This window comes from Papio anubis, chromosome 4, assembly GCF_008728515.1.
Source record: "Papio anubis isolate 15944 chromosome 4, Panubis1.0, whole genome shotgun sequence".
Lineage (NCBI taxonomy): Eukaryota > Metazoa > Chordata > Mammalia > Primates > Cercopithecidae > Papio > Papio anubis.
This window is the reverse complement of record NC_044979.1, coordinates 41,097,669-41,122,938: the sequence shown is the minus strand read 5'-3', so window position 1 is coordinate 41,122,938 and position 25,270 is coordinate 41,097,669. Positions and strand designations below refer to the sequence as shown.

General features: G+C 38.6%; 1 protein-coding gene and 1 long non-coding RNA gene across 4 annotated transcripts in view; one reads left to right on the top strand and one right to left on the bottom strand.

Annotated features, from left to right (window-relative positions):
* Positions 1-25,270, bottom strand: part of CTTNBP2 (cortactin binding protein 2) — a 161,672-nt gene that overhangs the window by 50,982 nt on the left and 85,420 nt on the right. For all 3 annotated transcript variants that reach the window (NM_001168715.1, XM_031664841.1, XM_031664840.1), the window contains 5 exon segments: positions 5,261-5,378; positions 15,995-16,249; positions 18,895-19,045; positions 21,338-21,437; positions 22,747-22,950. In NM_001168715.1, the coding sequence (NP_001162186.1) occupies positions 5,261-5,378; positions 15,995-16,249; positions 18,895-19,045; positions 21,338-21,437; positions 22,747-22,950 (828 nt within the window).
* On the top strand, positions 10,176-19,041 carry LOC116274488. The gene is made up of 3 exons (XR_004183162.1): positions 10,176-10,525; positions 11,456-11,544; positions 18,968-19,041. It is a non-coding gene; the product is annotated as an uncharacterized LOC116274488 (long non-coding RNA).

Genomic DNA, 25,270 nt, shown 5'->3' with positions numbered 1-25,270 from the left:
ACGCTTTACAATTAAAATGTTTTAAAACAACATGTGTTTATATGATTCTCTTCTTAAACTGGATTTTTCCATTAACTAACCAACTGCTGGATTACTTTATTTTCCATTTGCTGACTCTCAGTCATCTTACTTATCCACAGTACCTGACACAAGTGATCTCTCTTTTCTCCTTGGTATAATGCTCCTGGATCTCCATACCCATAGATGGTAGTTCTCCTGGAAGGAGGTAGTACCTCCTTGGTCGCTCTTTAATGTTGTTCCTTTATTGTTCCCTTCACCTTTTCCAGACTTCTTAACGATAGTGTGTTTCGGGGCTCCTTTCTCTATTTACTTTGTGCATGTTCATTCCCTTAGTGATCTCATCCAGTTCCATGACTTTAAATATTACTGATAGACTGCTGACCTTCACATTTATTCATCAGCTCTCACTTGTCTCGGGAATTCCTGCTGATTCGACATCTCCACACAGATACCCTAAAAAACATCTCAAATTCCTGCAACCAAATCTGAACTCCCCAACTTCATGAGCAAAATCTGTTTCACCCACAGCCTTTCCCCTAACAAGTGCTGGCAACTCCATCACGCCAGTTGCTCAGACTGAACACCTTGAATTATCTATGAATCTCTTCCCTCTCTTAAACTTCACATTCAATCCATGAGGAAGTTCTGTTGACTCTACCTTCAACTGTATCCAGAACCCAAGTCCTTCTCACCACCTCATCTGTTACAGTCCTACATTGAGCTACCACAATTGTCTCTCACCTGGAATACTACATTCATGTACTAACAGGTGTTCCTGATTTGTCTGTGACTTCCTATAGTTGATTCTCAACAAAGCAGCCAGTGCTACTGTTAAAATGTGCATCAGATCCCATCTCTCCTACAGTCGAACACTGCAATGGCTACCTTAAGTTCTTACAATGGCCTACACATTCCAACAAGATCAGGCCCCACTTCACCCTGTAACTGCTCTCCTGCACTCAAACACTGAAATGGCTAGGGCTCTGACCTGTCTTCCTGCTTCTCTTTCCTTTTAACCCAGTCACCCTGCCCTCCTTGCAGTTCCTCAGACACAACAGGAATGCTGCTACCTCAGGCCTCTGTCCAACTGGTGCTAAAGCTCCTACCTTAGATAATCCACATAGCTGCCCTGTTCACTTCCTTCAAGCCTTGGCTTCAATGTCTCATCAGTGAGGCAAACTTGGCCACCATTTTAAAAGCTAAAACCCACCCTTACAATCTCCATCCCCCCTTAGTCTTTTCCATAGCATATCTCACCACCTCACAAAGCCAAAAAATAAATTTTTCTTATGTTTATTATTCATTTTATCTCTTAATGTTAGACTATAAGCTTCAGGATGAGAACAATCTTCTTAAAAATTCTGACTTACATCAAGTGGCTAAGATAGTGACTGGCACAAAGAGCAGCTCAATAAAAGCATGTGTTCAATGAATTAATAAAAAGGGGTTTATTCAATGGATGAAGAAAACTATTCTACTGGAGATTTCTCCACTGCCTTTCCATATTATTCTCTGCTTAAAATAATCAGCTTCTGTCTACATAACAGCATGAAACTTGTCTCTGTTAGCAGTAACTTCCTATTTGCCAAATGCAATGGACTCTTTTTAATCCTTACAGTCTAGGGAATGTGATACTATTAAATTACTTCTTCCTGTTAGAAAGGTCTCCTAACTTGAATCCAATTACACCATTGTTTTCTTTTCTTTCTTTCTTTTTTTTTTTGAGACAGGGTCTTTCTCTGTTACCCAGGCTAGAGGGCAGTGGTGCCATCTTCTCTCACTGCAGCCTTGACCTCCCCGGCTCAGGTAGTCCTCCTGCCTCAGCCCCCATGGAGTAGAGAACAGATGGGACTACAGGCGCATGCCACCATTCCTAGCTAATTTTTTTTTTTTTTTTGTATTTTTTGAAGAGATGGGTTTTGCCATGTTGCCCAGACTGGTCTTGAACTCCTGGGCTCAAGCAATCCTCCTGCCTCAGCCTCCCTAAATGCTGGGATTACAGGTGTGAGCCACGATGCCTGACCATACACCATTGTTTTTGGCTCTTTTCCTTCCTATTTCCCAATCTTCTTTTAGAGTCATTTAAAAAAATCTTCTCTGACCTGAAGATAGGGGTTTCTCTGGGCTTGGCCTTCAGTTCACTTCTCCCCTCACCCTATACATCATTCCTGTCTCACAGCACACCTATAACTTGAACCATGACACTGTTTCTCCAGCCCTGTTCCTCCCTTGCTTGTTCAGGCCTCCTTCCCTCTTACTAGGTACTAGTCATGCTCTCCATCTATGGTACCCTGTGTGTCAAGATAATTATTTCCCCATTACCTACCTCTTATGTCCTCACTTGCAATCATTCAATTGTTCATTCAGGTCCATGGGATTGCCTCAAAACTTACAGGGAGGATTGAATCAAAAGGAATACAAGGCCTTTTATGACCTGACTCTAGACTTTCCACACTGATCTCCCTCCTCTCCCCAGCACTGCAGATATAGCTAAATATCTCTAAAGACTCCAAAGCATGTCCCCTTCAGTGCCTCCAGATATGCTGCTAGTTCACCTGGAATGTCTCTATTTTCCACTCTTTCTTGGCTCAGCCCTTCAATTTTCACTTAAATCTTCCATGGGGAAGCTCTTACGTCCCTTATGCATATTTTTACACGTTGCCTCATTTAGTGGTACTTATAACAAATATAGGCTTGGAGTTGTATTTTTAAACTTTTTACACAGATGGTTTTATATTATGTGTCCTTTATAACTGACTTCACTCAACATTTTTTTAAAATGTATTTAAGGTGATTTATACAGATAAAATTTATTTTTAAGTGCTATTTGGTACCTTTAAGATATGAATTTTCTAGAGTTTATTCTATTTAACCATTCCCTAATATATTTCACTTTAGAATGCTTTCGGTTTTCTAGTATTACATACAATGCTGCAACACACATTTTCACATGTCTCCTGGTACACACATGCAAGAGTGCTTCTAGCTATGTGCTTAGGCGAGGAGTAGTTTGTTGAACAAATGAAAATAATTGTGCATCTTTGTTCTTCTTTGACACATTCTGTTCTTCACTTTCTTTCTTTCTTTTTTTTTTTTTTTTTTTTTTTTTTTTTTTTTTTGAGAGATGGAGTCTCCTGCCTCTGCTCACCCAGGGCTGAGGCAGTGTGGTGGCCTCATCTTGGCTCACTGTAACCTCTGCATCCCAGGTTCAAGCAATTCTCCTGCCTCAGCCTCCTGAGTATCTGGGATTACAGGCATATGGCACCATGCCCAGATAATTTTGTATTTTTTAGTAAAGATGGGGTTTCTTTATGTTGGTCAGGCTGGTCTTAACCCTAACCTCAGTAGATCCGCCTACCTCAGTTCCCAAAGGCTGGATTACAGATGTGAGCCATCGCACCCGGCCCCACTTACTTTTTATAGTTCATTTACATTCACAGCTTTTATCATCAGCCTTATGGAAGTAATCATAATCTAAATGCACATCCTGTCTTTTTTACTTCTCTGATTGTCAGAATTGGAATCTTAGAAAGACTTTAAGAAACGATCCACTCTTTTGCACTCAGGTATACGAATAATTGTTAACCCTACTAACAGGCGAGCAGACTGAGGTGAGAGAAGGCTAAGCACCTTGCCTGACATTACACAGACCTCTGGGAGCTGGGATTCAGATGCCCTTTCCCTTAAATCAGACTACCTAATGTCCAATCTTCCACAGGATGTACACCTGCAAAGCCTGCCAACATGTCCGAGATAGAAATTATACTCAGGTCTCCCATACTAGTCTTCTATTTCATAAAGTCCTCCTTAATCCTCAGTTTTAGGATTTCTCATCTCTCTCCTCATTATATACCATTTCCCTCTCTTCCACCCTGGTCCAACTGAGGACTCATCATTAAAACTCTTTGATGCTTGATCTGTTTCCAGACTCTCTATAGGTTGATTTGTCTCACAAAGAGCTGCCTATGAAATTCCAAAACACTGTTTGTATCATATTATGCACTATCAAGAATCTCATTGACTTATCTTTGTCATATAAGGTCAAAACTACTGAAATGAGCATTAAACTGCCCAAAACATCAACTGCGCTGTCTCATCCTTCCAATTTCCCACCTCTAATCACACCTCTATCCCAGCCATGCCAATATGCTTCATATTTTTCACATCTAAGATATCACAGCTATATCTACTTATTCAATTTTTAAATGTTTAATATCAAAATGTGGAATATAATTAAATGATAGCATTTACATTCCATAATAAAATTTTAGCCCAACAGAAAGTTTTCCATGTTTGTTGTTAGGTTAGCATCAGCTTATAATAAAAGAACTGTTTTAGAGAAATCCTATATAAGATACTGTTTCAGACACTGAGCAGTGATTCAAAAGTTTAAGGTCCTGAAAGCTAGACTTTAATGATAAATAAAGCCTTCTGTCAATGAAAAAAAAAAAAAAAAAAAAAAAAAACCACTCAGGTTTAAAGAGAATTTCTATGATTCTCTTTTATCCTTTTATATTAAAGTTTACTTACACAGTTTGCATATATGCTTCCTAGCCATTCTGAAATTTTCTTCACAAAATAAAAGTATATGAAGGAATGTATTAGGTTGAAGATAAAAACATTATTTAAGTTTTTAAAAATCTGCTTATCCTAAAACTGAATTACTGATACAGCTGGCTGACTGGATGGATAGAGTGATAATCTTAATATAAGAGGTCATAATGTTTCGTAAGGTCTATACTCCACACTCACAAACCCACAAGTGAGCCTTTATAAAATATGCTGAGGAGCATATACTCTTGGAGCTGAAAGGGACCCAAAAGATCAACAATTATCTTCACAGAAAAGTAGGCAACCAGGTGCTGGGAGACAAGCAACTTGCCTGCCTCATACAATCAACTGATGCAGAGTACACAGCTGGGATTTCTCATATCCTGCCAGTCTAATGTCTAGAAAGACAATCTAAATCAGAAGAAAAATGCAATAAATATTTAGATTGCTCTCCTAGGTCAGTAAAATACAAGGAGAAGCCCACATCACTTGAGTAGCAATTAGTTCTGCAAAAAGTCATTCTACATGGAACAATAATTATCACACTTACAGTCAGTATTTTTGCCATAGTTGGGGCTCCTAAAAGGTTAAAAAGGAGATGCAAAAACTGTAAATAGTTTTTTCCATTGTACCAGAGGCCCCAGCAGCAGAGGGGAAAGATAAACAATAAGCTCTGAACATCACTCACTCAGATTCTCCAGCAAATGCTTGCAGTCATCAGTGGCAACATCATGCACAGTCCGATTGCACTTGTCTCTCCTTTCTGGCTCAAGCCCTCCGTGTCTACACAAGATTTCTAGGCAGTTCTGTAAAGACAAGAGCTCGATTACCTCCAAGTCCAAATGAATTAACTTGAGTGCAAAACCCAAAGGAAAGGCCAGTTGCCTATATCAATCAAATCAAGAATTCACAGCTATAAATCTTATTTCAATTCCATCAACCCCAATATACAGATTAATCTTAAACTAAACAATGCCTAGAAATGCAAAGCAAAGAGTGCTTATTTAAATGCAAATGATAGGATCATAACACTGTTCCACAGAACAGCTTCTTAGGTTTCAAGAAAAAAAATAGCTTGGTAATCACTCAATCTGCAGATTGAAATTAAAAACAAAATTAATTTCAGCAGACATTCTCCTTCTATGGTAATTTGGCAATATAAAGCAGAAGACTTTTGCTATAACGGGATGTACTTTGCTGTCTTCTAGACTATAAACTGCTTTCCTGGTAATATAAGTGCAGGGTTCTAATTTTAAAAATTCTAAGAGTCCTCATAAGCATATTTGTATTTGAGATGTTACCCTGCCATATTTTATGTGAAAAATATGCACATCATGTTGATTGAGATTTTAGAAAATCATTCCCTATAGATATTGAAGTGATGCTCCCTTTCCTTTTCAGCTTTTTCTTCTTCTGTGTTGCTTAAGGAAATCTCCATTCAAAAAGTAGAATTATGAACTGAAAAGTCTTAGTCCTCCATATTTTTTCAAATGCAAAGTAAGAGACAATATATATACATACATTTTCTAATAAATAATCACATGGCAAGGTATTACATCAGGATATTTACCAAGGAAATCTCCTAAATCAATGTTTGCCACTTGATGATTGTTTGCTAATTTCTCACAAGGCTAAGGAGAAAAATGAATAGACCAGAAAGCATGAAAAGGAACCAATAACCAAAACAAGCAATGACCTGCCCATCACTCCCCTAAACACACACACACACACGCACACACGCACGCACACACGCACGCACACCCACTCGGAGGCATGGGGCTGTCTTGCAGTTCTAACAACATATTAAATCAAGTCATCTTGAGTAGCTTTTTCTTATCTTTCTGTAGCGTAGCCTTTCATTCACTTTTAAAATATACTTTTTTGTCTTCTAATATAAAATATTTTTAAAAGAAATACAATATCCGGCTGGGTGTGGTGGCTCATGTGTGTAATCCCAGCACTTTGGGAGGCCGAGGCAGGTGGATCACTTGAGGTCAGGAGTTTGAGACCAGCCTGGCCTGGCCAACATGGTGAAACCCCATCCTACTAAAAATACAAAAATTAGGCGGACATGGTGGTGGGCGCCTGTAATCCCAGCTACTCTGGAGGCTGAGGCAGGAGAATTGCTTGAACACGGGAGGCAGAGGTTGCAGTGAGCCAAGATCATGCCACTGCATTCCAGCCTGGGTGACAAAGCAAGACTCTGTCTCAAAAAAAAAAAAAAAAAAAAAAGAAATATAATATTCACATAGAAAAGTACACAGAAATGGACAACTTGAAGCATTATCACAAAGCAAACATATTTGTGGAAGGAGCACTTTGGAAGCCCCTTTTGTACTCCATCTCAACAATTAACTCCTCTCTCCCCCGCAGAGGCAACTACTGTCTGATTTCTAATTTTAGAGATTGGTTTGGCCTATCTGTGAACTCTATATAAATGGAATCATACTGTATGTAGGTGCATTCTTTCATTCCATATAATGTCTCTAAGATTCATCCATGTGTTGGGAGTAGTCAGAATTTGTCTTCATTAAAAAATGATAACTATGTGGGATTCCATTACATTCCATTGTGGTATACCACAATTTACTCATCCATTCTCTTGTTGATGAACATTGGTGTTCTGCTATAAACATTCTAGTACATGTCCTGTGGTGGACACGTGTTGGGTATTTGGTATATGGTAGGGCTGGACTGCTGTGCACAGGGCATGCACATGTTCTACGTTAGTCCATACTGCAAAGAGCTTTCAACAGTGCCTACACCAATGTGCACTTCCACAAGGAGTATACATGACTTCCGGTTGCTTCATGTTGCCTCTGAAACATACTTTTAAACGCCATAATGAGTTCGCTAGAAAGTACAGTGAGTCCCCAAGGGCCAGAAAAAAAAAAAAACACAGAGTAAGCAGAAACCACCAATTTAGTGAAACTTTAACAGGAAGCCAGTGCTGCTCTGAGGGTAAAGCTGACAGAGAGAACCTTCTTGGATGTTGGAAAGATGGGAAACTAGGCCTTGGGTTTCCTGAGTAAAGAAAATCTGCCTGCTTGCAAAGGGAAGCAACTAGGACATTTGTTTCTCCCTGCCTGACCCTGTTCAGGTTGGAGGAATCTCTCTAAAACTTGCCATTTAAGTCCGGCAGTCTGTACAATTATTATGTGGCCATTAAAAAAGTAAATCTTAAAGAAAAGTCTGGAAGTCTGACTTTCATAGGTCTACAGTTCAGATTTAAGAAATCGCTAAGAAATTAACAGAAAACAAAGTCAGATAAATAAATGTCAATTCATATCAATTTGTTGTTACTAATTTGGACAAAATCAGTAAAAATAAGATAATGTTGATTGAGAAATGAACTCTAATTAGAAACTTAACTAGAAAGCAATCTGAGAACTAAACTTAGTGAATTCTCAAGATGATAAGTGATAAAAATCACGCATTTATTTTGCAAGTTGGAACTTGCAGTAAATGTAGGTAAGAGCCACAGCTGACCTGGATGAATCCTGCCAACCAAAATGACTGTATCTACCACTGTTGCGGAATCATTTAACAGTTTCTTGCTTTCATTTCCCTATCTGTATTTCAAGTATCTATATCTCATAAGGTTAACGTGACTTAAATGAAAGAGGCACACAAAGTTCTCATATTCATGGCCTGTACTAAACTCCAAGTAGTTATTAGTAGCTATTATTATTACTATAATCAACATCATCATCACCAGCTAGAAAACAGTCCAAATATCCAGTTAACTGGTGAGGTATCATAGCGCATCAACAAATGTCACTAATCTCAAGACAATTTAAGTACTGTTACTTCAAATTACAAACAGAAATGATAAAAGGTGTAACACAAGTTTGCAATACTCCTGAACTGCCTGACCCTGTTCTTTTATAGTCTTTTATTTCTGACCTTCAAAGTAGGTGATTTCTAATTTTTCTTACATTCAGGTAGGTCAGTGGGCCAGACCATAAGCAGTGACTTTCTCTTTAAGGAAGCATGAATGTCAGTCCCCATGAGGGTAGCGCATAGCCAAACACTACTACAAGTGTAAATTCTGCAGCATGTGCTGGCTGCATAGGGAACTCAAAGAAAGTGAAAACTTTGGCCCCACTGACACTTAATAACAACAGCTACAACAACTATTTGAGCACATACTAAGTTCCAGGCACATACCACACTTTGCAAGTATTCAATGTTCGTTTAGCCCTCACAACAACTTTATAAGCAGGGCACAAAGCCCCTTTGGGCCAGGGACTATTACATGGGCTGAGGGTCCTGATGGTGAATAAGGTAGAGGAATTCCATGTCTCAGGGAGGAATGCAAAGTGACCTGATACACTCAGAAAAGGGGCTGGCGAAGCAATGAGTACAGTTTTACTTTATGGAGGAGCAGGAAGAGGTAAAGAGGGAGAGAAGTCTCTATACTCTCTCCTTGTTGAATGGGATTGTGTGAAGAGGACAAATGCTGTGATTCCAGTCTCTGCTTCTGGAAATAGAGTTCCAGGGGCCCTAAACTGGGCAGGATGTCCTACCCAAGTGATACGGAGACAGGGATCTAGATGGATGAGTTTAAGCTAAATTCCTATTAGGATATAGAGACATCTGCTATAACAGAGACTTTTTAAAGAAGTAGCTTAGGCCTCAGCTTTCACGTGCACTCACATTCCACTTGCTGGAACTCAAATATTTGGCCATAGTTCCCTGCAATCAAGACTGGAGAATGCTGTCTTTATGCTGGGTGCCCATGGGTCCAGCTGAAACAGAGGGATCCGTGATTATGGACCAGGGACAGAGGAGAGGTTGAGGGGTGAGGGAACTGCCAGGCTCCTTTCAGCAGAGCTGAGAAGCAAGGTACCAGCGTCCAGGAAATTCAGTAGCAACCCCGAGTCCAGAGAGCTAGAGATAAAAATCAAAGTCAGAGCAGGGAGCCAGGAGTTTGAGAGTGAGCAGAGAGAAAGAAAGTGAAGAAAGTTTGCAAATATACATCGAAAGCCCAGCTCAAGTGCTGAGAACAACCTTGGGGTGTACCTGCTGCTTTACAGGGCTGGGGAGATGGAAGCCGTTAATGTGGGAAATAATGACATGAGCAAGAAGGTAGTTAGGTGTGCATGGCCAAAGATGAAGGTGGCTGCTGTCAGCTGTAAAGGGTTGAGTGCTATGCACTTTGCATGCTTTTCTGTAGGCATGAGGATGTGTTTGGGAAGGAAAGCGCCATGTTCAGCTCTGTTCTGCAAACCAATTGTTGTAATGAAAGATTACATTGGAAAGGAAGAGAGTGACAGCAAGGAGACCAGTTAAGAAAAAGGAAGCAGTCCATTCTCTTACTGACTCAGCAAACATTTAGCACTTTTGGGTCACAGACTCTGCTGGACACAGTATATAGAAGGATTAAAAAGTAACTGTTCAGAGGAGATGGAGAGGCAGCGAGGCATGCAAACAATTACAATGAAGTACATGCTCTCTAAGCAAAGTGTGGAGAGGCATCCTGGGAACACCTAACTCCAAGAAGCCAAGACAAGCTGAAATGTTTTCCAGGCAGAGAGGGGTCAAGACAGGAGAAGAGGCCATTTGAGGTAATGGGAGCAGCAGATACAAAGACAGGGAGGGGAGCGAGCACAGAATGTTTGCACATTGACCAGTATGCGTGGTCAAAGCCTAGCACGCACTAGGGAAGGAGACAGAAGTGTGCCTAGGGGGACAGACCAAGGCCAGATCAGGAAGGGACTTGACTGTTATGATAGGCATCCCTGCCCTGGAAGTGACAGAGGCTTGGGAAGACATGAAGCAGGTAATTACATCACCATGTTCACCTGTTAGAAAGGCCCCTCACATGGCAATGTAAGGGAAGCAGAGAGACCGAACATGATGAGACCGCGGCAGTATCGTGAATGTGACCAGACAGCAGATGATGAGGGCTCCCTAAGGACAGTGCTGACAAGACTACGGAGGAGACAAGGTATTCAAAATTTATTCATAAAAGAGTAAATTTAGAGTTGTGTTGATCATTTGAGTTCTTTCAGTTAGGAAGATGGAGCAAGCAAACAAATGCCAGGTGATGCTATTGGAGTAAGAGAGGAGAAGCAAGAATTGCAGCAGACTGGCTAAGAAGCATAAACATTTGGGCCCAAGAATGTGCTAGAAGAGCTATCTGGTGGAAGCAAAAGTGAATGTGGTCCCCAAACTGCAGGATTACCCTACAGTTGTTTAAACTGGAACACATTAGAGAGTGAAAGGAGGCACTGTTAATTACACTGGGATGACAGGCATAAACAGGGTTGTACTGAGCAAACTGGAAAGTTTGTTCCCCTGATTATCAAGGAAAGGACCTGCCTAGACAGACTCAGAAAATGCTTAAGTAGGGCTAGAGATGAGATTTTAGAATCTGTATAGATTATATTCTGCGGATCAACAAGATCATTCAAGTGGGAAAGTTTAGAGTGATGAGAAAAAGGATCAAAACCCAGATCCATGAAAGGTGTTGGTGGGAAACACTGGACAACTCATGTCTTGGATGAGAGGTGGAGCATGACCCTGCGCAGCCAAGTTTACATTCTCTTTAGGGTTCTGCCATTCATTGCTGTCCAAAGTAAGAAAGGATTCAGTACTCTTCACTGAATATTATAGGGAATGAGTATAGAAAGGCATTTTCCAGAATATTTTTTTCTAAAAATTAAAAGAAAAAAGGAAATAATCATAATCAAAAGCATTACAACAGTGTTCAAAGAACAGATTTCTATTTATCATGATTAAAATCTAGTTCCAATGACTTCGTGCCTTTGCAGGCACCTCATCTAATTTTCTCTTTTCTAAACTAGCTACCCAACTCCATGCAACAATGAATAACTTGAGCGACTCCTATTATCTTGTTCTTGTATCCAATTCCTAGGAAGAAGGAATCCAAATATTGGGGCGTCATGTGGACCTCTGCACATACCTCATGGAGACCTCTTGGAGGACCGAGGTGGCTGCTACAGTGTGAGTGCAAACGTCTGATCCTCATGTGGCTAAAAGCTTAACAATGCATCAGGCAGATCGCAATCCTAACACACAAAAATGATCTAAAGTGGGTAACAAGAGGGCTACTACCTGACCAGAGGGCAGTGGGCCTAACCAGACATGACCTCTAGGATGCTGGAGATGAATGTCTGGAGGACAACTAAAAAGGCAGATATGGAGATACGGGTTTGGGACTAGTTACTGCAGGAGTCACAGCTGATTCCTGAAAGACCCCTGAAAGGCTGGATAAGCTCTTAGAAAACAGGAGTAGGCAGCTGAGAATGAAACTTGGGAGTTGCTTAGAGTTAACACACACACACACACACACACACACACACACACACACACACACACCCCAAAAAACAAAAAGCAGAAAAACAAATAGAAAGCCTGGTCAGCAAAGTTGGAGGGGAAGTGAGAAAAGGACAGTGGTCTGGAAGCCCAGGGAGGGAGGAGTTTGTATTAAATCGTCAACTTGTTAAAACACCCAGGGAGACTGAGCAAAAGCAGAAGTGACAGGAAGCCACTGGCTTTGGTAAGCGAGAAGTATAACCACCTCCTGTAGTGAAAAATTCACGCAGTCCCTCCAGTGAAAAAAATCTCTTGGTATATGAACTTCAACAACAGAGCCGCTCAAATCCAGACAATCTCTTAAATTTGTTTCTGTTGCAGGAAACTAACATGTCAATGGTTTCATGACAGAATAGGAAGTTTCATTAAGAAATTCATCCATCGGCCGGGCGCGGTGGCTCAAGCCTGTAATTCCAGCACTTTGGGAGGCTGAGACGGGCAGATCACGAGGTCAGGAGATCGAGACCATCCTGCCTAACACGGTGAAACCCCGTCTCTACTAAAAAAATACAAAAAACTAGCCGGGCGAGGTGGTGGGCGCCTGTAGTCCCTGCTACTCGGGAGGCTGAGGGAGGAGAATAGTGTGAACCTGGGAGGTGGAGCTTGCAGTGAGCGGAGATCTGGCCACTGCACTCCAGCCTGGGCGACAGAGCAAGACTCCGTCTCAAAAAAAAAAAAAAAAAGAAATTCATCTATCTATTCAGATGAAATGATGGAAACAAAGGCTTATCCTTAGTTCAGCAGCCTGTGGAGTAGTCAGGCCAGCTGTAGAGAGAGGTTTTCCGATGACATTTAATGGTGGTCTGCACAAATTTCTTAACCATTGGAAAAAAGACCAGGGGCTAACGTGGAAAAAGGACAGATGTGGGAATTTGATCTTCAATGAATGGAGCTTGAGGAATTAGTTACCCATTTGTTATAGATAAATACTTAGTTTCTTTATCTACAACACAAGGGAAATTGACTAGATGAACTATGTCAGGGGTCCACAAACCCCTGTCACAGACCAGTATCAGTCCGTGGCCTGTTAGGAACCAGGCCGCACAGCAGGAGGTGAGTGGAGGGTGGGCAAGCATTCCTGCCTGAGCTCCACCTCCTGTCAGATCAACGGTGGCATTAGACTCTCATAGGAGTGTGAACCCTATTGTGAACTACATCTGCAAGGGATCTAGGTTGTGTGCTCCTTATGAGGTGGGACAGTTTCATCCTGAAACCATTCCCACCCCACCCCACCCCCAACCATGGAAAAACTGTCTTCCACGAAACTAGTCCCTGCTGCCAAAAAGGTTGGGGACCACTGAGCTATGTTATGTCCCTTCAAGCTCTGAAATTCCACAATTCTCTACTGAAAACCATATGGAAACTGAAGTCATCTTCTTGGGTAGCAATGATTCTACTACTCTGTGTAGATTAGACAAATGTATGCTAGAGTAAAGAAAAAAACTATTTTTAAGCTCTACTTGTGGTCAATGTAGAATCTTTCTACCAATGCAATGACTAGCTCAGAGCCGTATTTTTTCAGAAATCTGGCCTTAATATCTTAGTTATAAGTAGATTACTTTCTGAAGAACTATCTCAGCCAGAATATAAATATTAGGCAAATGATACTAATACATTTTCCAATATCTTTGACTAGGGTAGAAGGAAGTATGGTACAATGAAAAGACTAATGGATTCAGGCAAACTGGGCTTCATTCCCAACTTTTATCTACTAAATCCTCTGGGGTTTAAATGTCTTAATCATAAAATGGAAAGGTTAGACTAGAAGATTTAATGTCCACTCTAGGGCTTAAAAAATATATTAATAGCCTAGCAGCATGTGAATATTGTCAGTCATGCCCACTTTAAAAAAAATCTCTCTTTCTTTGTCCAAAATTCATCTTGTGCTTCTTAAAGTAAAAGAATACACGAGAGTCATAGTCTATGGGAGAAAGAGGTCACATTTCCCTTGGACAATATGCCAGAGGTGTGGAAATCAATGACAATGCCCTCTTTGATCATAAAAACACCAGAACTAATAAAGAAGTCATAATTAAGGAGTTGAGCAGCATCACAACTGCCCTACACTGAAGGGTAACTCACCCTGGGGAGCAAGTTCCTTTCTGCCTAGCCTGAGAGGTGCCAGTAGCTGAACATCCTAGATCAAGGGTGTTCAGGTTTTTTCTTTTCTTTTTTTTTTTTTTTTTTTTTGCCTCTAGGCTGAGTGCAGGCCTAACACACTCCCATCATTAACATCTCATATTACATTCAGAGTTTTTCTTTTAAAGGAGTGGAGGCAGGTTGCAAACTACCCTTTCCATGCACCTCTACAACAGCAAAAGAGATTCATAGTCCTAGATTAACTGTACATATTCAGGTTTAAACTATTCACATTTCCCATCTTTGTCTCCCAAAAACTTTTATGTCAAATATTATTGCATTCCATTCAAATCATACATACAAATCAAGTTCCCAGAATTTTTCTATCTTTTTGGTCAAAGGGTGAAGTTGGGGAAACAAAACAACAAAACTACTGCTAACAAACCATACCTCCAGACTCAACTGTATCATGCCCTTTTCTCATTTTGTAAAACACCAAAGTCCAAGATGAACAGCTTCTGCCAAGATCACAACAGGAAGTTACCCAACCAGGAGCTCTAAATACACATCTTTAGCTATCTCCATCTGGATGAACAAATCGTAACACATTCACCATGTCTAAAACTGCATTCTGTCTTCTTGATCAAAATGATCCTTTTCCTTATTCTTTTTGGGAATGTTACTACTATCTTTTTATTCAGCTCTCCCATTTCCCTCATCTAATCCATGCTCATTCCTGGGGAATTCCTAGTATTTCTCATTATTTCCACTGCTCTCATCATCTTTCATGTAGTATCTCTTCCTGACACCAATTTCTTTGTAATCTCAAATCTTCTTGATGTTCTTGCTAAGTGAATCTATTTAAACTATTCAGTTGATTATTTTGTTCCTTTGTACAAAACCTTTCAATGGTTTCACTTTGAATAGTAAATTAAGACCAAACTCCTTGCTATGTCACTGAAGGCCCCAGGCCCTGCTGTGAGACTCCCAGTCAGGTCTTGTTTCTCACTACTCTCCATTATCCCAATTAACAGGGACCTGTTATCCACCTCCCTACTTCCATGTGTTTGTTTTTACTGCTCCTTTCACCTGAACCACTCTCCTTTCTCAGTGGTGATGGTGAATTTAATCCTCCTTGCAAAGCTCAAAATAATTTCCAGCTCCTCCAGAATGAGCCATGCTTGAGCCTAACACTCCTGAAGTTCTGCCCTTTGAAATACGTATGTTCTCCTTCTTTTTCCTGTAATTGCTGCATTTTTATACTGTTCCAAGTGCATTTCTGTTCTCCTTGTGTTCATTTTTGTGCTTTTCTTGTCCTACATTTGTCTTGTACCCTGCACACTTGCCACTGAACTAGGAGCTACCTAATGGCAGAAATGATCCTTACAAATGTTAGCACACACAGTAGCTTGCACTCAGGAACTTCCTAATATCTTATTATTGCTAACACAAATTAATGCTAAAGTGATTGACATCAGAACAACATGAGTGAATGGATTACTATATTACACTATTTCTTTAATATTCAGAATCATTCCGTATTCTATCTGAGCATCTAGAGCTTCCTCTTAGATATTGGTAAGACAGCACAGACAGGGGTAAGTTTGGCAGCTGAGGGTACAGGGCAAGAGAACGAGCTCTGCAGCACGAATGTGAATCCTCACCTTGCCTCTCACTAGCAGCGTGGTGTTGGTACTGAAGTAAGCAACCCAATGAACTAAATCAACACCAATGATTTGCTCCTATTGTAGATAAAATGTTTGAAATTACCCTCATATTTCTCATTAACAAACTACAAATAAATTATTTTTATTAAAAGTCTTTTATGCCCTTGACCATAACTATTGCATAGGAATAATGTCAATTTGTATTGGTAACACTTGCAATTGTATCACTCAGTCTCCAATTATTCAATTTAAGTACACTTCATCTATAGCAGACAACTTTGCCGCTCATCAAATTACAGCTGCATGATGAGGCCAGCTGCTAACAGACACACCTTAAAACCTTTGGAAGCAGCAATGTGGGCAGCAGTCCAGCCTTCTCTGTTGGCGTGGTTAATGAGGTCTGCAGGAACAACAGGCTTGAATATGCCTTCAGGACTCTCTTCTCCTCCATCCAAGTCAAAGACACCTGACTCGGACTCCTCCTCATTGAAAGAATTTCCACAAGCTGGTATTCTATGGTACATAAGAAGCTTGAGGCTGTCCACATTACCAGTGTCCACAGCTGCATGAACTGGTGTCCAGCCATCCTGAAAATAAAATGACCAGGGGGAAAGGGTTGATAACAACATTAATGTCAAGGATAATGTTATTGAAAGTTCACTTCAAAATGTTCTTGGGCATGGACCACTGAGCTGGGAAAAGCAGGCATTCCAATCCTGAACATCAACACTGATGAGCTGGGTAAAGTTCTCTGACTTCTGTCAGTTAACAATATTTCCAACTGCTATGACTCATGTTTGCTATTTTGTAATCACTTCTACCTACCAGTTAAACATTTGGGGTGAGCAGGTACTGCCCAGGGCATAACTGAGTATTATGTATGGTAAATCAAAATCTCAATTTAATACTATGAAAGAGAATGAACTTTAAAGGAATTAAAAAATTTATATGCAAGAATGTTATTAGTAGAGTACTGAAAGAATGCAGTTATAAGCCAGTTTTACTTATAAGGCACTGACCTAACTCTGCGATCTTAAAATTTTATGCCAACCATTCCAGAAGGAAAGATCCTAAATAACAGGGAAAAGGTAGACATAAAGAAAAAAACAAAGCCAAATAATTTCAGTGCAGGTTTACAGGCCCCTATTGAGTGTTTTGTGACTGCAGAGGGATACTGATCATTATAAGCTTAGAAAATGTTTCAACTAAAATTACTGGGTCTGTTTTCTAGAATATATTACTTTGGAGCCTCTATTACCCACTTAGCTAGTAGATGGAGTAGGGGTATTAATAGAAGTCCTTTTTAGGGCAGTGATTCTCAGGTGTGGTCCCCAGACCAGCAGCATCAGTATCACCTGGGAACTTGATAGAACTGTGAATTCTTAAGCCTCATCTCAGATCTATTGAATCAGAAACTCTGGGGATGGGGTCTACCAATCTGACTTAACGATACCTCCAGGAGATTCTAATACACTAAAGTTTGACAAGCATTATTCTGGGAAAAATCTAGGTTCTATCTATAGTCTCTTCATCTTTATATAGAGATGGGTCTGCGTTCTATTCGGACACTCATTTTCTTTATTTTTTAAAAAAAATTTTCATAAAAGAACCTGGCTTATTTTGGTGATTTGTATTTCGGCTATGTTTTTCTACCTTTAATTTCCCCTTGACATACCGTTTTCATGTAGTATTTCACACTGCTATGCTAAATATATTTCAGTAAGCTACAGTACACTTTTAAAAAATAATAGGGTAGAAGACAGATAAATAGACAATTAATACGAACAATCTAAATTTGGGTTAAGTCATCTGATCATTTGCTAAAGCCATCCCTTTGCAATGCAGCTTTTTCTCTGGTTTGGTATCTCATACCAATAAAATCCACTTGGCTAAGACAAGACAAGGGTGCTCCAATCAGATAAATAAAGTTCACTTGGCTAAGACAAGTAGGGAGCTTCAATCAGCTCCATTCAGGTGTGTTCTTCACTGGGTTGTGGACACCTTTACTTGGGTAGTATAACAGTATACTACACAAGTAGTCTACTACTGAAGACTATAAGTGCTTTTGACCTTTCCCGATTTATATTAGAAAGGCCATGCAACCATTTCTGGAAAAATAAATTTCTATCTTCCATCCTCTTTTGATACTTATTATAAGGCACAGACATAATTGTTCCCAATTACACTGTTTATCTCTGAACTTTTGAGCATCCATACTTCCAAAGATTTTGTTCAGCTCACCAGCAACTAGCTGGAGAGAATGGATTTCTGTGTTCTCTAACTTAGGATGTGACTAATTTTTATGCTGTACTGCTTTTTTTTTTCATTCAGCCCAGTGATACAAAATTATTTTTCACTATAGAATTTTATACTGAATATGTGTAACACCACAGATTTCTCAATATATATAAATAACATGAAAAATATAAAACTAAACTGTTTTCTCAGATTTTCAAAAAATAGGAAGTTTTTTTTTAAAAAAAAACTCTAGCAATAACAGTCATTAAAAATGTTTATATCTAGCTTATTACATCTCTGCTTACATATATGTTTTTTTTTTTTTTAGGCAGAGTTTTACTCTTGTTTCCCAGGCTGGAGTGCAATGGCGCCATCTCGGCTCACCACAACCTCTGCCTCCCAGGTTCAAGCGATTCTGCTGCCTCAGCCTCCCAAGTAACTGGGATTACAGGCATGCACCACCACGCTCAACTGATTTTCTATTTTCAGAAGAGATGGGGTTTCTCCATGTTGATCAGGCTGGTCTCAAACTCCTGACCTCAGGTGATCTGCCCACCTTGGCCTCCCAAAGTGCTGGGATTACAGGCGTGAGCCACCACACCCGGCCACATCTCTGTGGCCATTATTAACCATTGGTTCTCCTTTACTTAAGAAAACACAGGATCTGAGACTATTATTTGTTGAATGAATAAAAAATTATACCTCCCTTGTCTGCCCTAGTTCTAAAAATAATCAAAGCATAGGTATTTGTTTTCCTGTTTGACAGATGAATCTGAGGCTCAGAGGTTAAAGGACTGGTTAGGCTAATGAACAAGACATTTAATTAACAGGAAAGAGATTCAAACAAGGGTCAGACACTTCCCAAATCCTACGAGCAAAACAAAATAAAGCAACCTCTATTTTAACCTTTATTTTGTTTTTCTAGTTGTAGAGTTTACAAATATATGGCAAATTATGTATACAGGGGGGAAAAAAAAACCAGAGTGGTACTCACTGTGGTTTTTACACTTCGGTTGGTTCCGGCTTCCAACAAGAGTTTAATACATTCTTTATTTTCATTTTTACAGGCCAGGTATAGAGGTGTCTGTCCTCCATCAGCAGCGTGATTAATGTTAGCATCATATGCAATTAATAATTCTACACACCTACACACAAGATTAGGATTAATTACATAAAACCTGGGTTTGACCTTTGAAGCACCACCTAACCAAGATATTAAATACAGAAAAGAAGGCAATGCTGCATCTTTATATACATCAACTGTTTCTATTTATATATATATATATATATATCAATTATTATGGATCTTATTACATGAATACTATTTTTATAAGGCTAGAAAATATATTCTAATAATAAAATTTCATTTCTCCCATGAAAATTTGAAAAGTGCTAATACCTCCTTTATGATACTTCCCTATAACCAACTTGTGAAAGCAGAGTCCTTAGAATTGAACTTCCTGGGATGAACGGTTTAACTGTACTTGATAAATATATATTATTTTGGTTCAAAATAGTTTGAACATTGAAAAAAGGCTGCTGAGTCATTCTGAGATTTTCACTTGAGAAAATAATTATAAATAGCATAGACAGCAGGGCACCATGTGCCTTCTCTATAAAAGGCAGCAGAAAGGCTGAGAAAAGGGTTGCCTTGGGGAGAAAAGACAGCAGAGGTTGTCCTGTCTCCTGAAGGCAGGCCAGCTGATGAGGAAAAAGATAGCTAAGCAGAAACTCCACTGCCCTGAGAATCAAGGAGGAAAGAAACGAGGTAGTCAAGACTTTGTGACACTTAGTTACTAGCTAAACATGCGGAGCTTAAGTTGTAAAATTAGTTGAGAATAAACTTAAAAAGAGGGCTAAATCATAATCAAAGAAAGAAGCAATCCACTTCATCTTTTATTTTCACTCCAATGAATGTTTTTCCTAGTTTTCCCTGATTTATATATATATATATATATTTTAAATTAAGTGACATGTTGATGTATGTGTGTATCAGACACATTTAAATTAACCAATCCGGCCTGGTGCAGTGGCTCACACCTGTAATCCCAGCACTTTGGGAAGCCAAGGGGGGCAGATCACGAGGTCAGGAGATCCAGACCATCCTGGCCAACATGGTGAAAACCCATCTCTACTAAAATACAAAAAATTATCTGGGTGTGGTGGCGTGTACCGGTAGTCCCAGCTACTCCGGAGGCCAAGGCAGGGGAATCACTTAAACCCAGGAGGCGGAGGTTGCAGTGAGGTGATGAGCTGAGATCACACCACTGCACTCCAGCCTGGTGACAGAGCAAGACTCCGTCTAAAAAAAAAAAAATAATAATCAATCAATCAATCCCCAGATTTCTCCAGGGTCCTTCCTTTTTGCAGAGTTATCCATGCTTCCATTCCTGTGACTGCTATACTCTCCAAGAAAGTGGCCCTGTGGCTGCCTGGTGAAAGTAAAGGTAAAAAGCACAGCTCAGAAGGAGAAATTCCTTTTGAAGGAGTCAGGATATGCCCAAAGAGTACAGCAAAATCAGTGTCTAGGGTTCTCAATGACAAACTCAGGGTAATGAAATATGTGTTCGATATGCAGAAAAGTAAATCATGCTATACATAAATAATTCATTTTGTATTTTAAAAATTTTATATTTATGATTAATAACATGGATTCAACCTTAAAAACCCCATTTCAATAATTCTGTAATTTGTTAAAGAACATTTCTATTGGGATCAGTTAGATTAAAAAGTTAAAAGCAACTTGTGTTTCCCACAACCTGACATTTCAGCACAGGCAGAAAAAGCAACTTAGCTATTTTCTATTTTTTTAAAATTAAAATATGACTTTTAATGTTAAAAAGTCATGCCTATATCTGACTGACTTAGTAAGCTACTAAATAAATCATTGCTAAAGTTAGGTATATTTTAATTAATAGGTATCTTTGGCTTAATGCTTAAACTTCTTTCAGTATGTGAAATTCATGCTTCAATTTTGTTTTAAATGGTAAAACAAGATGAATAATTAGAATACATTACCACTAGGAAGTTCAGATTATTACAACCAATTTAATTCTATGTTCTACTTTTAGTGACATCATAAGTAAAAAATCTTTTGGGGGGTTGGAATGGTGTAAAATAGTGAACAACAAACTTCTCAACAGTCTTTTATCTCATGACATATGTGTTGACATGCCATAGATTATCTTCTGAAGAAAGTTCATTTACGTTCAGTTGGGACACAGCACGGTTCTCTTCTTCACTTCCCTCAAATATTAACTATTATTAAGAGCAAATTTAGAATCCTAGTTTGCATTTAAATCCTCAAATATATTTAGTGAATTTATTTGCCAGTGATTTTAAGCACTAGTTTACACATCCAGCCGGAACTAAAATATGTGTGCAAATTATAAAAAGAGGCTTTCACAGTGGGAAAAAAGGAATTAAGAGCAACTTACTCGAAATGTCCCTGAGCAGCTGCAGCACACAAGGGTGTGAAGCCATTTTTATCAGCAGCATTGATTTGGGCTTCTGCACTCAGCAGCAATCTCACACAGTCTATGGATTTTAATAGAAAGCCATGTAAATTCCCCATTTGGAGTTAAGATGTGCCAAATTCTATGCAAGCTGTAGACAGATTCTAAACCCAAAGGGCCTCTCCCCTGCACAGTTCATCTCACAATTCCATCATGGCAGACCTGAGACTCTGCAGACTAATTTACAGGAAAAGCAGCCTCTTCTCCCAAAGATTATAATACCCCAGACTCACTGACTAAGATGGGTGTGTGTGTTTGTGTGTGTGTGTGTGTGCGCGTGTGCACGTGCATGTGCCCATGCGCGCGTGCATTTTGGGAAGAGTTGCTGCTGAGTAAAAAAAATGTCATGTGCCAGAAAATGCTTTACCAGATTTTTCTACCAGTCTATCCCAGAAAATAATGTTCCTGGATGGAGAACCAAATTCACTTACCAAACTGAAATACCATTCTTTGTATTTAAATAAATTATTACTTTATGATGTTTAATCTTTAAACTGCTTCTGGATGGTGGGCATACTACCCTTAACTCCATGAATGAGGCTAAAGGACAGCCCATTGGAAGTCACCTAACTCAGGAATAAATGCCACCTAGATGTCACATTCCTCATGTTACTTACTAGATTTACTTCTTCTATATTAATGAAAATCTCCATAGTGTTTATGAAGAATTCTAGAATACTTAAAAAATAATAGGCTCTCTGAGGTTGCTAGAATCCTCCATTTATCTGAATTAATCGACAGTCACATGGGCTCCCATATGCAATGCTATCTGACTTTGCATTTGCGGTCAAATCCTCTCTTTTTCTGCACTCCCATATGTTTTGATATATTTGACTACAGGATTTGCATTTTAAAGAACAAGAATAATTCCCAGTCTTCATCGATATACCATTTATAGTTACACAACTTCTCGGTTCTTTTAAGACATTCAAATAACTATAAATTCTTCCAACTGTGGAATGATTTCAGGCCCATGTCCTTTCCTAACTACTAAAACTTTCCCTCACTGTAGCATGTAGCACTAAAGTTCTCATAATTAGACTTTCTCACATATCAGGTATTTCTAACGGACCATAAATGCAAAGTCATCTTTGCATAAAACAAAGATTATTTTTTACTAGCTGTGGTAAAACTTTATATTAAGGAACTGTACAATTTGCATTTTTTAAATGTTTATACAAACTTTAAATCTCATTTAATACTATCAATTACCACCTGTAAAAGAAAAATAAAACTAAATTGAGCCTTAGGCTCATAACAATGGATACATGGGCTTTTGACTTTCCCTCCTTTTGCAAGTGTGTGATATGATAAGATCTTGCCATATTTACCTGTATGTCCATTCTTAGCAGCAGAATACAAGGCAGAATGGCCATCTTCACAGGAGTAATTAATGTCCAGTCCTTCTTCATTAAGCAGCATTGATAATAAAGTGACATTTCCCTGGGCAGCAGCTTGCTGAAGAAGGGTGGGCCTGCCAGCCAGGGGGGCAGGACCACCACTCATTAGCAAAGGGGTTAGGGAGGGTGACCAGCCTGTAGGTTAAAGTGACCCTCGTTAGAGAGTAGGAGCAAGGACAAGAGACAGATATTACCCATTCCTTTCTGAATTACACACACACAAACATATGAACATGTGTCCCTAGAGGATTATGTGGTTTCTAACATTATCAATCTGTTAATATTTACTTAGCATGAATCTGAACTGTTATTTCAGATCTTGTATCTGCTGCCAATTAAATCAACATACATACTGAAAAATTATTTTTAGTCATGAGTCTTGTATAGGTAAGTGTTAAAGTGGTGATTGGTTTTAGGAAAACTTAAGATGGCTGTCTTGTTTTAAAAGTTCAAATTCCTCCTCAGGATTTTAAAACAATTTGAATTTTAAAATGTAAAGGTTTTACAAGGTAAAGTTTTCCTCTAGTTCAATATTAATCTGGAAAAGTGAACTGATATTTTTAGGTATAAGATAAATAATTGTAAGAAACAGATTTTTCTTTTTCAACAATGTTTCTAAAATGTTTAATTACAAATTTTATGTAAACTGTTAAGATGGACCAAAGAGTCTATTTATATTCCTTGAATTCCCTTATTTGGGAATGGAAATAATGGAGGCCAACTGCTATTCAGTATTAAGAGATAATAAAATATAACATATATAACTGGATCTAGAGTTCACCAGCACAAATATTCTATATACAATTGTGAAGACGGTATCATCTGGCCACCTTCACAAAACGCCTAACAAACTTTTAATCAGCCAACAAAACAGGACACTCAATATGTAATTTTAACAAAAACAATGAGTTATCATAGTTAGATATTTCTCATCAGTATTTAGCAGCTTTAGAAGAGAATCTGTTAAGTGTGTGAATTCGGCTGCATATAGCATGAAAAACTTTCTGAATTCTTCCTTGATCAAAAGGCTGTAAAAACAGTAAAGTAAAAATGTTCATTCAATGTGATATATAGGTATTTGTGTATTTTAGACTTAAATACAGTGAATTTTCAAAATAAGACATTTTCCTCTTTTTCCTTATAGGGTTCTAATATGTGTAACAGCATTGTGCATATGTACATATATTTATCCCTAAGAGCACACTTTCACAGGCCAATTAGGTCTATTTTGTCCTGACCAAAGTGATCACAGATGGAGGGCTTTATTCTCAATAGTGCTTCACAATGGCTAGACCCTAAATTTTTATACGCACAATACATCTCATTGTACATAAAACAAAGATTACTTTTTACTAGCTGCAGTAAAATTTTACATTAAGGAACTATACCATTTGGATTTTTAAAATGTTTTATAACTATCCACTACCACCTGTAAAAGAAAATTAAAACCATATTGAACCTTCTGCTCATAACAATGGTCATATGGGCTTTTGACTTTACATCCTTTTGCAAGTGTGTGGCATGATGAGATAAGATCTTGCCATATTTACCTGTACATCCTTTCTTAGCAGTGGAATACAAGGCAGAATGGCCACCTGATTACGATACGTGGTAATATCCCTTTAGTAAGATACAACAGATGGATGTTTTATACCCTCTGTACATTGGTATCAGCATAATTATTCTAGGCATATAAGTGTCATATTAATACACATATGTAATACTCAATTCTTATGATTAAATCCTAAATTATTGGCCTTAAATTATCTTAATAAATATTTTCAAAGTACATATCAAAGGAACTTCTCAGTAAAAATTATTTATTAAAAAAGGCAAAACAAAGCCAATTATACAAATTAAACTACACTGCTTATAAAAAGCTGGATATTATATCTTTATAATCAATTATTTGGGTCTATGAATAATTTATTGTTTTTAATCCTATTAGGACTATATGTAGTGACATACAAAATCAAAATGCTCATAAAATTCAATATTTATATAAACTTTGTGATATTTTCCTACTGATACTCATTAGCTCTTCTTACAAAAGTAGTATTTTTACTTCATACTTACAAGAAGGCTCCTCTCTGGTACATTTTACCTTTTGTATTTTCTTAAAAACAAACAAACAAACAAAAAACAGGCCCACAAAAATTAAATCAGTACTTATTAGAAATGGATAAACAGAGAAATTATACACACGAAGGTATAAAACCTCGACTGCAAAGCAAACACAGGCAATATGAAGGCATCGCACTACAGTCCTCGGTGGAACAGGAGGGAATGGGGCTCATACTCAGCCTCTCTCTCTTTCATTCTCTCTTCAGATCTCATCCAAGGGGTCTTGGTTATTGATATTCTTTTATGAATACCAATGCATGTAAATGGCTTGCTATTCTTTTGGGTTTTATTTACATTTTTCTTTTTTCACCATAAATCTAGGCTTTTGTGG